Source organism: Poecilia reticulata, linkage group LG13, assembly GCF_000633615.1.
Source record: "Poecilia reticulata strain Guanapo linkage group LG13, Guppy_female_1.0+MT, whole genome shotgun sequence".
Lineage (NCBI taxonomy): Eukaryota > Metazoa > Chordata > Actinopteri > Cyprinodontiformes > Poeciliidae > Poecilia > Poecilia reticulata.
The window spans coordinates 11,659,998-11,676,763 of NC_024343.1; the positions used below are offsets into that span (position 1 = coordinate 11,659,998).

General features: G+C 42.2%; 1 protein-coding gene across 1 annotated transcript in view; it reads right to left on the reverse strand.

The window, feature by feature from the left end:
- The window catches only part of dner (delta/notch-like EGF repeat containing), a 47,968-nt gene extending 31,392 nt beyond the window's left edge, over nt 1–16,576 (reverse strand). The window contains exon 1 of the mRNA XM_008425405.2: nt 16,018–16,576. Coding sequence (XP_008423627.1) covers nt 16,018–16,347 — 330 coding nt within the window. The 5' untranslated portion in view covers nt 16,348–16,576. The remainder of the gene's footprint in view (nt 1–16,017) is intronic.
- Nucleotides 16,577–16,766: the final 190 nt, after the last annotated feature.

The window sequence follows — 16,766 nt, forward strand, 5'->3', positions numbered from 1 at the left end:
CAAGTATAAAACTTAACATTCAAAGGCAAATACAGGATCCATTACAATAAACAATCCTGAGTTATTGAGTGAAAATTTCCTGATAGCATGGCGGCCTGTAGCGCGTAGCAGTGGTTCAACAGCGAGAGCAGAACCAGCGTCTTACATCGCAGCTCGAAGACTTAAATAATTTTGCGGGTTATTTGTTTAGCTTTCTGACCGTCATGCTAATCCAGGTGAGTGTTTGTAGCTGTGCACTGCTTTACTTGCTATTTGATCCTCCATATGTCTTTTTTACTGCAGTGAGCCTCGATGTAGCCAAACTCCGTCAAGTAAGGCATTGTTTTTATGCCATATTAGTTTAGTTGTGTTGATGCATTTTGACGTGATTCAATTTTCCGCCGCAACACGCAAACGTCCCCATTCACTCAGTGCATTATAGTTCCACATCGCTTAGGATTTGTTGCTGCGCGTTTGCGCAGCGTGAAGGAAAGAGGAGACCAGCTGCACAGGCAGGCTGCGAAATGAGATGCAGGTGATCGGTGTGATCGGCATCAAGAGACCGTGATCGGCGATCACCGATCATACACTTTTTCACGGAAATCGGCTGATTATGATGTCCTGGTTTGATTCTTTCTGGGCTAGAGCAGTTCCATCGATACCTGAACAGAACCTGTACCGACTCGGTTCCTCGGCTTCGACAGCAAGAACTGTCAATGCAGCAATTTAGCAGCATCGATCTCCTTATGTAAACACCGCTTTCCTCTTCTTAGCAGAATGGGCTGTGCAGCAGTGCACGTCTTCATTTATATGTGTTTAAACTGGCTGAGATGGCATGACTCTGCAGTCTCAGCCAGTTAAGTTAATCCTGTACCTAATTAGGTTTCAGCTCGCGCGCCATTTCGACCCTGACGTTAACCTCAGATTTAGGGCACGTGGTGTCGGCTCTGCTCTGTGAAATGACTAAAATCATAAACATCATCGGCTGTAAATGAAACAAGACGAATGTGATTTTTATTTTTTATTTTTTTAACCACATTATCTCCCAGGGTTCCCTCTTGCTCCTTTAAAAACTTTGCCTCAAAGTGTTCCCAATATATAGAAATCAGCTTTGAATTAGTGCATGGTTTATTTCTTTAGTGCATGCTTACATAATTGTATTGAGTCACGTGTAAATAAAAAGCAATAATTACTAAAAGTGTATTTGTTCAAATGCAGTAGTGTCAGCTGGATCAGCTGCAAAGGAGTAAAATCAAAGTGAACTTTCTGAAACAATAACATTAAAAACTGTGCAGAAAAATAAAACTTATATAAAAACCCTCTCTGCACTTTCACCAATCCAAAACGTTCCCATGTTCATCCAAGCTGTTTCGCCATCGATAACTAGAGATGACGCTGAGGCCAGAGTGTGTTTTTCTTCCCCCCGTCTCTCCCAGTCGCTCTTTAATGTTATCTATTTCTGCACATCAAAGTGTCCACCATCCCTCCCTGCCTCACTGACTTCCTCACGGTTTTCTGGCCCCGTGGCTTCAAAGAGCAGCTCGCCTTTTAAAATCCGGATCCACGAGGTCCACAGGAACACGGTCAAGCACCTCGACGCATTTCAACCTCGCCTCGACGCATTAAGCAGATGCAAATGCAGCGGCGGAGTAGAGATGGAAAGGAGACAAGCTAACGAGGTAAAGCTGTCCTCCATCCTCATGAATTTCAATTTAAAGAATATATTTTACATCGCAACAAATCTTTCTCTTCGCATCAGGCGTCGCCAGTCGCACTCTTCTGCCATTCGGAAGGCGACTGACAGCTGGGTGATGCTCACTGCTGGTCCACCAGGTTCTCTATGTAAATTATGTTCAATGAGCTGCCATAATAAACCGACATCAGCCCTCAAAAGTTAATCACCCCTCAACTTTGCCTTCTGCCAAGACAGATAGAGTGAGTGATGAGGATTAATACAACAAAATGAGACCACGCGGCGAGGGGAAAAGGGGGGGGGATACTTAAGTGGCAGCAATGCCGCATGAGCGGAGGGACTCTGGCATCTCATCTTTAGGCCTGAGTCTAGCTCCTTATTCAATCAGGCAAGGAATAAAATGGATCAAGAGCTGTCATGCTTTCTGTGAGATCATCTAAAGCCCTTCAGATGCACCAACAGATAGACAAGGATTTTTGTTTGGGACTCCATTCCCCCCCCCCCCTCCACATGCAGGCAGCTTTTTTACGTCACACTTAGTGTAGCGTCTGCATGCAAGAGCAAACCCTCCAGTGAAAAACACTCCTCAGCTACTCTTCATTAGCTGTGACTTTAAAATCAGCTTTGTGTCAGTTTGAGTCTGCCTCGTGTTTTTCGGAGGAACAAAACTGGATCTGTCTTCAATCAGACGCTAATGCAGAGTGAAATACTTTTTTTTTTTCAGAATCTGCCTTGAGATTAGGCCTCCTCAAAGTTTTATGCACAATAATTCAGAGCAACTGAATTGCTAAAACCTTACAAAACTCTTCTGCTTGTTCTGCTCGAAGCAAAGATGTTGAAGACGATTCATTATGAATTTGTGTTAAAAATGTCATAATTCATCTGCGATGCGCTAAAACCTGCCTATGTTTAATCTTGATGACTTTATTTACCCCTTCAAAAAAGCAACAGCTGTAGGTTTAATCCATGCTCTGGTTGACTTTAACTGTTTTATAGGAGCTGATTTAGAGATCGTTTGGTTAGAAGTGTTTGCGTTCTCTCCTGGTACTCAACCTGTTCAGAGTTTACCTGCCTCTCACTTTTAGGACACAACGAATGTACAGGTACAGGTAATGGATGGATGCTCCGTTTTATGAGACTACGTCAGATTGTGTGACAATTTTAGTAGATGCTTTGTAGGCTCTGATGTTCCTGGTGTTTTTTTTTGTTCTCTCCTTTTTTTCTGTCGTTAAATTTCACTTTGCCTATGACAATGAGTTTGCCTCGATTCTGACTCAACTGCAGTTGTCTTCAGAGGAAGAAACTTGAAAGATTGCGTCCCCCTGCACATCCACATTGAGTTGCTCACTAACCGTGGACGCATTTTGTTTTTGAACTGTGCATTACCAGCTGCTTCCACAGCATTTTTTATTTTATTTTTTCCTCATTTCGCTACCTATCCTGTGCTCCCAAACCAGATTCCATCTCCGCTTTGCAGCACGCATGACTTGAATGTGAATAGAAACTCAACTCCTGCTTTTCAGGCGGCCTTTTTGGATGACACATTGTTTCATCATCAAACCGTCAGAACAAACCGTCGTTACTGGCCGTGGTTAAGAGGTGCTACATGCCACTATACGAGCATTTTAGATCTGAATTGAAATGTGCCCGGGCTTTTTGAAATGCACAACATAAAACCGCTCCTCTATCTGGCCACAGCTGCTCCAGATGGATGTCATTTCATGCTGCGATCTACAAATTCACTTCTCACCCTGACCTACATACACACAGCACTCGGTATTAAAAAAGTGACACCTACCGCTGACATGATTAAACCGGTGCTGGCTTGAAAAGCCATATTTTTCTGGAGCTGAATCAAACCGAGAGAGGCTTCAGGTGTTTGTTGTTCTGATTTTCAGGCCACTTTTTTTTCTTTTTTTTTTAAATGGTTTTGTTTTGAGCAGGTTTGCAGTGTGCATTAAAATAACTAAAATCCCTTTTCTTTCAAGTTGGGCTAAAACTGGATCCGAAGCTCATCCTGGCGCCAAAAAGGGAATGACTCACTTGGGAATCGAATGAGGAATGTTCTGATCTTATTGTCCTGATTTAAACCTGAACGATCAGCAGTCGCTTTTCCGGACTTTTAACAGCAGCGACGTTTGGGGGAAGGGGAGGAAGCGTGTTACGTCCGTCTCCACCTGTTGATCTTTTCATGCTCCTTTCATCGTTGCCTGTTGCCATAGTAACCCGCACTGAGTAACAGAGGAAACGACAGTGTAGAAAGTGGGCCTCGCGGTAGGAGGCCACCCCGGACATGTATCATCACTCTGCGCCCCCACCAGCCCCGTCAGCGAGGAGGAAGGAAATGTTTCGGAGCATCTGACAGGGGTCTGAAAAACACGCCTACAAGACACGTGTTCAGATGGTGACAGGAAGGACGCTGCAAGCTCACAGCACTTATAAAGGTTATTATTATTATTATTATTATTATTATTATTATTATTATTATTATTATTATTATTATTATTATTATTATTATTATTATTATTAAATGGAGCCAGGTCTAGTTAAGAGCGGACGGGATGTGGCTAATGTGCAGGATGAAGTTATTTGAGCCGAAGCACTAAGCAAGGCTAACATTATTTCCCAAACTGTGTTTCCGTTACTGAGACGACTAGTCACAGTGTTGGAAAAATTAGGACCAAAGATATATAAAAAATAAAAATAAAAAAGAGCATCTAAGTGGTAATCAATGATACCAGATGAGAGTCAGTGGGGGAGCAGATAAACCGATTCCAACGCTGTGAGCTTAAAGCGTGTAATTACAGGCTCAGCGCTAAGTTAAGAGTCTGAGGAGAGAGGAAGTCGGAGTTCAGTTCAAATAGAAATTTACATAATAGGTATCTCTTCAACTGCAACTATTATAAAAGCAACATATTGTCAGTAAAGTTAACAACATCACGGATACAAAATAAGCCAACAGGAAAATTACATATTTAAACATTTATTTTAAGTATTTTAAAAAATTGGAAGTAGCACAACGTTCACTAAAGGTGACAAATCTGGAAAAACAGACCAGAATAGATCAAAAATGTTGAAGGATGTTCATCAGTCATCAGATTAGGCCCATCTCTTCAGATCCTGATAACTCGCTGAATAGTCAGTGATGGTTGATGTGTAATTTTACTCTAATACACATGCATATTCATGTGAAGCATGCAGGAAACCACTCGAAATCTGACTATGATCACAAGGCATCGCCTCTGATTTGGAGAAGTTACAGCAACTTACTATCAACATCGACATCAAAGAAAGGCAGAAAACAATCAGAATTTCACCCTGTTCTTGTCTTTTCATTGAATGCTTTTGGGTTTTGAAAAGCAATCAGCGATCCATCTATAGAAACCTTCCAGCCCAAAGACCAACCCAGCTGTTGGTCTTTGGCTTTAACCAACCCAGTTGGTTAAAGCCCTTCATGCTGTGTTTGTCTGCAGGACTTCTTTGGATTAATCTGTTATTTACTATCAGCGACTGAGACGTGATGTTTACGATGCGCACAAGGACATACATGCATCACGCCACGCTGCCTTGCTTCCCAGCTGGGCTCTATTAAGGAGCATACTGTCAAATAAAGCTGGCTGCTGAGTTACGAGTGTCTGGTAGGAGGACAATCGTGCATCTGTTACCGAGTCGATGTCATTAAGAAGGAACGGGAGAGGACGACTTGACTCAGCCCTCACGATATACAATATGAATCAGAGCTCTGAACTGTGAGTGTTTTTTTTTTCTGTCAAATAATAGATTACCTATTGAAGAGTCATCTATACACATGTTGAACCGACTGTTTCAAAGTAATGTTATTGGTTTGCTGTAACGAAAAACCTAAGGCAAGAAAGAAGTGGGCTGACTCCCCTCATTGTCAAATTATTTATTCTCCTTGACACTGTGCTCATCCCGGTCGGGTTCTCAGGAGGAATGATGCTATTTTCCGAGTCGAGACAGAGCTGAGTGACATATCTGTCAAACTCTCACCATCTGCAGCTGACAGTTGCCAGAAGCTGTTAACTTATTGTTGTTGTGTTTTCTTTTCTTTCTTTCTCTTTCTGTTTTTTTTCACAATGATTGAATCAGACTTCGGCACTGATCTCAAACCGCTGTTTTCTGTACTCAACCTTTCATGTTCGCCAAACACTTAAATTCAGACGTTCGCGTGACGATGACACCAATCATCATAAGGATGCTGCGAGAAGATTAGGCATCAGAAGTTATGGCCGCAGCCATCAGCCGCGGAGTTAATGATGAACCAACTTGCTTCATGCATTAAACATTGTAATGAGAGTGGACAGGAATAAAGAGACTGTCAATAAGCCCCACTGAGAGAAATAAAAAAAAGAGCTGTTGCAGGCTGATTTCTCCTGGACTCCAGACAAATGAAAGAGTCTGTGGCGGAGAGGTTGGAGCTCTGTTTGCGCTCAGAGCTACAGATCTGTCAGCAGCAAATTATCAGCCTGTTAAAAGCAGCAAACGAAGCATGATCGCAGTCTAACTGACTTGTATCATTTATGAGTTTTTGTGGTGAAAAAAAAAAAAAAAACGGTTTTAGTGAATAAGTTACATAAAACTGGGATGTGTTTTTAGGTGATTTATTAATGTTGTTAAGTGAACAGTGAGATTTGTCCCGATTCCTGGGATTTTATGTTGCATGTGTTTTCATCCTCTGCCCAGATTTTGTTTATTTCTCAAAGCAGGTATTGGTTTCATTATTGCTGCCTTTGTGCTGCTTCTGTCAAGTCTCAAGGGAGTTTTCTCATTTTTTCGCCTTGTTGGAAAACCAGCTGCTTCTTTTGTGCCTTTTACTGGTTTTGTTCACTGTTACTCTTCGGTCCAGTTGTTCATATTTTACTTTGTGCCTCTTTTATCTGTGTTAAAATCTAGGCTTGATGTATTTCTAGTGTTAGCTCAGATTATAACAAGCAATAATATTACAGAGGAGAGAAGGTGGAGTTTTTATGTTGTTTTTGTAAGTTTGAACTGGCTGGCTGCAAAACAAAGTCCCCCTCCTTGGCGGACAACAAAGATACTGAACTGAACTGAGTTACAGTAGCGATGCACATGATACACAGCTGTACATGATATTGTCAGCAGGCGACTATGAATCCATTCAAGCGCCGAGCAGAAGCAAAGAACAAATTTACGTGTCATTAACACACTTCTGTGCTTCTGCTCAGCCATAACTTTCTCCAGCTGAATAGAAACAAAACTGAAGAATATTTTGGACGAAAGCGATGAAGAGTCAACGCTCAGCTTCAGTAATCACAGATAGAAACAAGCCCGAAAAAAACTGGGTGTAGTGATGGACTCAGACCTGAACCTACAGGCTCATATAAAGACAGTTATAAAGTCAGACTTCTATCTCCTGAAGAACATTTCCAGGATTAAAGGACTAATGTCCGAAGAGAAACTCATTCATGTGTTTATCTTCAGTCGCATTGATTACTGTCTTAACATGTTTGTCTTAAAATGTCAATCGTCCAGCGGCAGCTGACCGAGAACGCTGCTGCTCCTGTTCTCACTAAAACCAGGAAGATGGAGCACATAACCCCAGTTCGAAAGTCTTTATACTCGCTCCCTGTAGCTCTGAAAATAGACTATCATATACTCCTGTTAGTTTATAAATAACTAAATGCGTTGTGTAAAACACTTTGAATTGCCTCGCTGTGCTGTGTGCTCTACAAATAAGCTTGACGATGATGATGATTAATTCTCCCGACCTAGTTTTCGTTCGTACCAGTTTATATTGACAATAAGAACAATGAGATAAATCTGTTTCTGTCTTCAATAATCACATTAGAAAACTATTTCCTGTAATATTTGCCTCTTCTTTGAAGTTTATTTGTATAAATAACAGTGTCATTAGGTGCAATGCCCAGGATTTCCGTGCCTCTCGCACAATGACCGCTGGAAACAGGCACCACCCTTCCTGTAATGGCGTTAAAGGGGGGGGGGGGGGGGTGCCTGTTTATAGGATAAGCAGCAGATCATGGATGAATGGTCTCATTGGGGATTAAATAAGAGATAAGCACGGTATCCATCACAGCAAGTACTGCAGCACTGTGATATCACTAATTTTTACACTGAACTACATACGAACCTATGGTTCTATCGGAGAAGCCGTACTGTCGCAATCTGAAAAGGTCTTAAAAAATAGTGAAAACGACTCAAATCCATTCAAAGATACGTTGGTCTGAGTGTAAAGCCTGAAAAAACGGATACAGGCTAAAGAGGAACGGACAGATTTCTACGAGTGTTTTCAGTTTCTAAGGAATACACTAAAAGTAGAAGTCAAAACGAGCAGCAGCTGCTGCCTTTTAAGCCGGCGTTTGCTGTTTCCAACCCCTCACTCCGGCCTCTCATCTGCCGTTCTCCCTCCCCTGATCAAAGGCCCAGGTGATGTGTGAAATGGAAATGGCCGGCGAGTTTGGCCAAAAACTCCCCCGTTCAAAGACAACAAAGTCCACCTCGTAACACAGGGAGACATTAACTTGACCGGCGGTGATAACAGCTCAAAGCGGGTTCACTCTGCTGACGGGTAGCTGCTAAATTAAAGCCATCGGCAGGGGTTATAAACAGAGCTGTAATATTGTCGCATTTATCAAACCATCTGCTCCACATGGAGGAGTGTGTTTTCCTTTGTGACTTGTGCGGCTTTGGCTGCTGTTTATCAGCTTTTTATGCATTGATTTTAGGAGGAAAATCTTCACCTTTCACACGTTTTCTCGGTTTTTCTCTCTTTACGGCCAACGCCAGCGACGCACACAAGAAATCTTCAGGAATTCACCTTAATATGTATCGTAACCCGTCTACCTCCAAGACGCCCACTCAACACCTTTAAAATTGCATCATTTCAAAAACAAAAACTTTGTTCCAATTTCAAACACAAATTAGGACGCAAGAAAATGACTTTCCACATTTTTAGAAAGGAATCTGAGCGTGACATGTTCAGTCTCCTTGATATGTTTCCGTATAGATTTAACTAAAACCACACACACCCCTGGGCTTCTGACTCACAGGCTTTGTATATCAAACAGAGCAAAGACTTGGATGAGCTCTGAGCTCTGCTTAATTGGATGCAGCCCATGCATCTCTGCTAACGAAGAGAAGATGGTCATGGGAGGAAAAAAAAAAAAAAGCTGACCACCACACACACAAGCGTCCGTTTTCCGACAGCCACGATGGGCTTCGGGACACGGCTTTGTTTATTCTCTGAGTGCTGTCAGCAGAGGGACTTTCTGTAATGGGATGTGTGTACTGGAGCCTCGTTACACACTTTCTCTCTTTGAGAGAGAAAGTCTTCTTCATGTCACTGCGGTCTAATTAACACTTCTTGTTCAAAACAGCTACAGTGTGTGAGTAAAATAATCTTTGGTGAAAAGTTTCTCGCTGCATTATAACTCACACACTTGTGAAAACTGAGAAGAAAAAAAAACACACACACACAGCAACAACTCTGAAATATGGATTTGTTCCTAATCAAAAACTGAATCTGATTCTTTGATACTGATGAGGCAGATATTATTACATTACACTTTAGCAAAACATAAAAGAAAATAGCTAACTTTTAGTTTTAATCAATGACAGATCCCATGTGTCATGCACCGAAAAAGCAAGATCCAGCCACTTTGTGATCTTTTGGAAACTGGAATAGAAGCACCTAGGCATGTCTTAGAACAGATGGAAGATTATAAGAAAAGTAATCATTTACTCAAATGGAGAGAAAGGTAACTATCTCAAGATCATCATCATCTTGATGAGACTCTCATGAAGATGATGCTCGGGTCACGACCCTTTGGTGTTTATTACATTCTGTTACTTTCTCCGGGTTCATAACGGCCATATCAGTTCATTCCTTTGCGTTTAGCTTCTTAGTTTATTCTTGTGTTCCTTGCACATTTGAATCTTTTTTTTTTTTAGATTATTGCCAGGCCTGTTCTCTATTGGTTTGTGGATCTGTAGATCTGTATCAAGTGTTAGTCTCCTCCCTCAGTTTTCCTGCCTCCTTCCTGCCGTGGCTGTGCCACATTTCCTTTCGTCAGGTCAGCTGGATCCTTTGTCACTTGTCTCCCTTGCCTCGGTATTCAAGCTCCTGTTTTTCATTATTCATTGCTGGATTCTTCCGTTCCACTGCCTGTCTCCATGTCCATGTTCATGCCGTGGTTCAAGCTCTGCAAGTTTTCTTTTTTCGCTAAGCCTTCAGAACGTCTTTCGCTAGTGACTTTCTGCATCTTTGTCCTGCTGCAACTGCACACAGAAGATCTACTAAAATACCGACCTACCAATCCTACCACTCTCTGCAACAACGCTTTGAAGAAACATGGATAATATAGATTTAATTTCTCTGTTGGATTAATAAAATATTTCTGAAGTGATCTGGTTTGGATTTGAAGTTGTAACTCAGCCTTGCAATGTCATCAGATTTGAAACAAAACGTTTCATTTTAAAAAAAAAAACTTTCATCATTTGTGGAAAAAATTATTTTGATATATTTTACCACAAATCCAGTTTTACAGATAATTACAACCAAAACCAAAAAACAGAAAGATGACTTTGATATAGAAGCAAACATTTTTTTTTTTTAATTGGGCAGCTCTTTGTAATTCAGGACAACACTTTTAAAGGTTACATCCTCCAGCACCATTGACTCAAAGAAGGAGGGTGGCAGCCTCCATAACACATCCAGGCATCATGGATGTGTTGCTCTTTACCTTCACACTCACACACATCTGGTGTGTATAGGAGTGCGTCACTGCTTAGCTGCTTTATCTGTACCTGTGTGGATATTCTGAGCCCTCAACGAAACCCTCCAGTAGCAAAAACGACAGAACAGAAAACGTCAAAACAACGAGGAGGAAAAAAAAAAAAAAAAGCTTTTTGTTATGCAGCGTATAATATAGGCAGTGGATTTCTTTGTCAAATCATCCCACTCATGGTTCGTAAGAGTTCTGCGAAAGACAGAAAAAAAAAAAACAGACTCAAACATCAGCTGCACCGCAACATAAAATGCACGTCAGATGTTGCATTAAAAGATTAATGATTGAAGCACCGGAGTCTCACGGTGGGATCGCGACTGCTTAAATCTGTTCTACCCAAGCAATAATGGATTCAGCGGCATGTCATTGAGTGTTAATTAACTCCGTGAACATGGCGATTAAGACAGAGACATTATATAGCACAAAACTGAAGCGAAACTTTCACTATCGGCTTTTATTTAGAGCAACTCAGCATTATAAAATGTGCTAAAGACTTTTAGTTATAATGTATTCAAAGTAGAGACTCCATGGTAATTGGTGAGTGTGTAAGAAACTGGTAGGCAGATTGTGTTACCTTGGGGAAAAAAGCCAAGCAAGCACTTTATATCTGAGTCTTTTTCTTCTCTTTTATTAATTTTAAATTTATCCAACCATATGCACACTGTAGCCCTCACTGAGAGAGAGAGAGAGCAAATGCAAAACTGAAAAAGGTAAAAATAAAAGAAACATCCAAAGAAAATCAAAGCGAGAAGCATTATGGCTTATTAAAGATTCATCAGGACTTCAAAATCAGTCAAGCTCTGGCTAAATTTAGTTGGTCGCCTGTAGATCAAATCATCATTTAATATGGGTGACGTTATTTTGACTACCTCTATTTGTTTTGTCAGTTTTGTGAAAGGTTAACCAAACTCCTCCTTCAGGCGTGTCCAGCTGAATATGGTTGTTGCAAAATATTTGGGCAAACTGCAAAATTTCAACAACAAGAAAATAAAACATATGGAGGAGATTTGTGAAGAGGAGATGGGTTGAGAGAAATGGCCTGACTTCATAATAAAAGACCTTTAATGACCATTTTGAGCCAAGTTGTTATAAAATCCTTATGGTCCGGCCATAAAGGCCATTTTCAGCTCCCAATGACGTCTCCTGCTGCATCGCTCGCTTCTGCTGGAAGCAAGGCAGACAGATCTATAATCAGCCCAATTCTGCCCATTAACTTCACCATGCATGCGCCTGGAGCTCGGCCCGTACCGTCACCACCATCCCAATCAACAACAAAGGGAGGAGGGAAAAAAATTTACATTCTTTGTAAGTCAGAAAGACAAAAAAAAATTTGTTTAGACTTCATGCACTGCCCCTGTACTGGTGAATCAGTAGCTATTAAAGCTAATACAAACTGAATACACTTTTGAAATCCTCTAGTGAAAAAGAAATCAAACCGGTTAAAGTTCTGAAGACGATCATCAACTGGGTCGGCTTCGTAGCATCTACCGTTGCTTTAGGGTCATTAGAGTTGAAAGACAGCAGGATCTCTGTGAAAGCCCATTAATTACCCTGCTGTGTTTTCATAGTAGGTGTAATTTTGTTTCAGACAAAAACATAAAATAACACAGGTCAGTAAAATTAAGTAGTTCTTATATGAGGCTGATTCAGTGAAACGAGGTAATGGAAAAGAAAATTAGCCTTAAAAATCTATCGAGATCATCAGAAAGATCCTAAAACATCCAACTCATCACAGAAGCTGATGTGCTCAGGAAGGATTATCCTCCTTCGGCCAAACTACCATTTTCAGTGCATTCAGTCAGAACAGAAAAAAAAATGCTTCCCTAAATGTAGATTCGGTTCTTCTGCCAAGATCTGCTGCTTACATAAACCTGAGTGGCTTAAACCCAGCAAGAGCCTTTTGTTGTAGAACAAATTGCTGTTTCGTATGGCAGCAACTTCACTGTGCAGCAGAATGAAACAACCAAATCCATCAGGGGAGCACAACAGGCCCTTCAATAATGAATAACTGAGAGGCTGAGGAGCTAATAATGCAGAGAAAGGCCAGTGGCAGTCAGTTCCAACCGGACCGCTCAGGGGATGCCGTCCAGAAAACGGTGCCGGCGGTTATTAAAAAAGCAGCGAGTTTAACAAAGAGAGTGGGTTTGTTTTCCCTCCTGGTGCTCAGCGGCGGGGTCTGCATGCGGCTGCTTTGATGATTTCTGCAGCGTGAAGCCCAGCCAAGGAGGGAAGTCACAAAGCTGGGACAGCAGCCAGAAAAGTTTAATAATGCTGCAAAGTTTCCTGAAACCTGCAGACCTTTTCATCTTCATTTTCAATATTTGCTCAGGATCACATCCTCCTGTTTGACACAAATCAGCACACAACCTCCCCGTCGCCCCCCGCCAACAATTTCTCCTTCTCTCATGGAGCAAATGTGTTTCTGGAGAGAGCAGAACGATTCAAACTCAGGTCGGCTACTAAACCCCAACTGACTGCCGCTCCAGTTTCCATGGTGAAGAGATGGACCGAAAAGTGGAGCGAGACAAAAATCGATGAATCCCCTAAGTCCCGACTCAGTGCTTGTGCCAGACCTGAGCTTCAGTGGCGCATGAGGGGGCATTAAGCTAGAGTGGTGTTGTTATTTATGCAGCAGGAGAGAAATGTTCGCGTCCAGCTCGAGCGCTGATGGCTGCTCTCTGTTGAGGCTCTCTTTAAAGTATTCCCATGGTGCACACAGTGTCCAGTGTGACCTCGGGCCAGGATGTCACTGTCACCATCCTCAGAGGTTTTATTAAAGCAGGCCGCAGAGGTAAACAGCTCTATTCTGAGAAGCGGTAAGACACGAAGACCCTCTAGCAAACTGTTTTAGTTCTACACACAAAGAACACACACACATTGCTGCTGACATGTTGCCCTCCACTCGTCACTGGTAGAAATTTCATATTGGTTTTATGCTCCAAAGAAGCGTTTGAAACACTTTATCAGTGCGTGGGATGATTGTAAAACAAACTAATTAATAATAAACATTGTTTGAATGCGCAATCTTAAAATTATTGTGGATTTTCTTCATTCCACCCTGGGTCAAAATTACACATTCAGGCTCAAATATGCGCATACGCCTGCATTAAAATGTACTAGATTTCCCAGGTCATGCTAAGCTTGAAGAGGACCAAACAGCAACCAGAGGGGTAACAATGATGATTACTTATTGAAAAATAAAAAAAACTTCACGACAAGAGGCACAAAGGGAGAGTCAAAGAGAGTGAAATGGAGACAGAGGGAAAATAACTGGCATGGCAGGAGGACTTGAGAACAAGAGGATCTGACAAGGGATGACTGATACAGAGGAGCTTATAAATCCTGACAAGGGAGACCAGTGCTTTAAAAAAATAAAAGTCACATTTACAGACACAAGCTTCTGGCCATTAAGGTCTCGGCATAGTTCTGTGTTTTTGTATTTACTTTTTAAGCATAACCAACAGACTTTCAATGAGGTCAAGATCAGTCAAGAAGCCTAATGCTGCTGCTTCAGCCTATTCCAAATATTTATTTATTTTTTTTTATGTGTGGTTCTATTAAAAAGCCTAAATGTGTCCATCCAGCTCAAACACAGAGGGAAGAAAATTGGTAATCATTTTAAGGACCAGGTCAAAAAAAGATCAAGTATAGACCTGCCATGCTGCGGAAACCACAAACATACAAAAGCTGCAGTCGACACTGAACTTAGTGTAAAATGAACAGAGTCGGAGGGGTGCTGACCAAAAATAATCCGTTGCTTTACAGCTGACACAGCCGAGTAAAGCTTGAGTAAAATTTGCATCTGCACATATGGACAGACCACATGTCTTATTTTATAGAGATTGAGCTTCAGAGATACAATTATAACACATTTGCTAGAACAGTGGTCTGTAGCCTGCAGCTCGGAAACTGTAAGTGGCTTTGGACCTTCTACAATGACTCGTAATAAGTTTGGCTAAAAATTTAAAAGAACCAGACAATGATTCTAAATATAGATATATAACAACAAATGCAGGTTTTCAACTTTTTTCACAAAGAAAAAAAGTTAAAATGCTTTTAGATTTGCTTTTTCTTTTTTTTTTTACTTTTTTTTTGCATTTTTCATATCACAGACAAAATAAAATCCATCCTTTTTTATTTTTACTTTTATTTTAAATCCTGAAAGTAGAAATAAAATGACAGTTCTTTAAGTATATATTTGTCTAAATGTGTAAGTGGTATTTTTTCCCAAAAGTCATGTGACATTTGTGACTCTAAATTTATTTTATTTGACTGTCCTGAGAGCAAAATGGCAGGTGCCAAGCCTTTCAAAACTAAGAACATCATATGAACCGTTAAGCATGGTGATGGTAGCGTCATGCTGAGGGGTTTTGTTTGTCTGTTTGTTTTTGCCAGTGGTAGAAAGAAGAACTAAGCTAAGCAGAGACCAACAGATTGACAAAAACTTTGACAAAGTGTTCCAACAGGACACTGAGGTGTTTTAATTGGGAATAAATCATGTTTGAGTCTATCTGTAAAATTTTGACCAGAAAAAAAAGAAAATCAAACTTCACACAGCCTGTGTATGCAAACGTAAAGAAGACAGCTCAAGCAGAGGAGCGGGGGAGGGTTTCATCTGCCACCTGTTGGATGATTCTGCTAAAACCCAGTCACCTTGGCTTCTCCCTCCCCTCTGCTGCAGCAGCCTCATTTACTCCCCTCCTTGCTGCTGGAGGATGCTCTCGCTCATCCCAGCCCAGCATGACTCAGAAGCCCGGCGCTGTAGTGACGCTCAGCCAAACTCTCTAAAAGCCTCGAGTAAAGCTCACGCAGTCGGGGAGCAATGGAGCGGGCTTTATGAGGCGCTAAATCAGAATAAAAGAGGACTGCATCGGAGCTTCCTGGCTCCCTTGAACATACAGGAAAGCTAAGACAAGTATGAGACCTGATTCACGGTGTCACTGCGCAACAGAGCCTCATTTGAGGGTGTTTTGATGAAAAACTGTAGGCCATTAATATAATGCACTATTTATTTTTGTATTATATACGCTTATTGATTAACACCAATAAGACCTGGTCTGTTTGGCACTCCTGATCTTTTTCTAGCAGGGCAGTATTTAATTTAAATCACGACTGTCCAGCTGGAAATCGATAGATGCACTTCAGAGGCGTCCCTTTGGCCTCGACGTCTGCTCCTCAAAGAGTTAATAAATTCATGCATGCATGATTTATCTGACGTAACTTTGTGCAACCGTAAACATAAAGCCTCTAACAGAAGGCATTGACTCCTCAATAGGTTCTAGTTTGCCAAACATCCTGTAATATTTTCTCTCTGAAACACACACACACACACACACACACACACACACACAGTTTCCCTTTTGCATCTTTCTGCTGCTGCTGCTCTTCCTCCCTGTTTCCACAGCAACGCGGCACTCGACTCCATGTCTCAATGACCACACATGCTCCCACGGAAAAAAGAAAGAAAAAACACTTGCAAACAGCAGGACGTGTGTAACAATCTACTGTGTGGCACGAAGGCAGCTCAAGACGGAGATGAAGAGCTTAGCGGCTTCATACCTCGCAGTTGCGTCCAGTGAAGCCCTGGCTGCAGGTGCATGTGTACTCCCAGCTGCTCTCCAGCCTGAGCGGAGGCGGGAGGGCAAGACAGAGCCCCCCATTGAGGCAGGGCCGGCCTTCGCAGGGGTCCGGGCGAGGTGTGGGTTGGGTCGGGCTGGGCTCGGCCGGCGAGGGGGTGTCCGGAGCCAGCAGGAAAGGAGAGGGGACACTCTGGACGCCTCTGCCCGGCAGCAGCAGGAGGAGGAGAAGCAGGGGGAAGGTGAGCTTCCAAGCAGCCTGGACATGACGGCAGGAGGCAACTGCCGGCACGCTGGAAACACTCATCCGCATCCTGATCCTCTTACTGTTTTCTTTGTGTGAGTGTGTGTTTGTGTTCTTGAGAGGTTCTGTTAGTGCTCAGCTGCAACTGAGAGGCGTGCGAGTGAGAGAGAGAGAGGAGAGTGAGGAAGAGGAGGAGGCTGCTGTTGATCCTCAGCTGTGTGCAGGAAGAATGACCTGCTGCTGGTGCCAGGGCTGAGGAAGGAAAAAGTAGGGATGCGGGAGGAGAAGGAAAAATAGGCTATTGGCTCTTGTCTCTGTGTGAGTCACAGTGACGATGATCACTGACGACACTCCAGCACCCTCCTACACCCCCCCCCCCTCCCCACGATCACCTTCACGCACACTCATCTCTCTCTTGTCTTTCACACACACTCTGCGCTGAGTACATCCTCCTCATTTGGAGTCTGATCATTCATGACTTCTAAAAG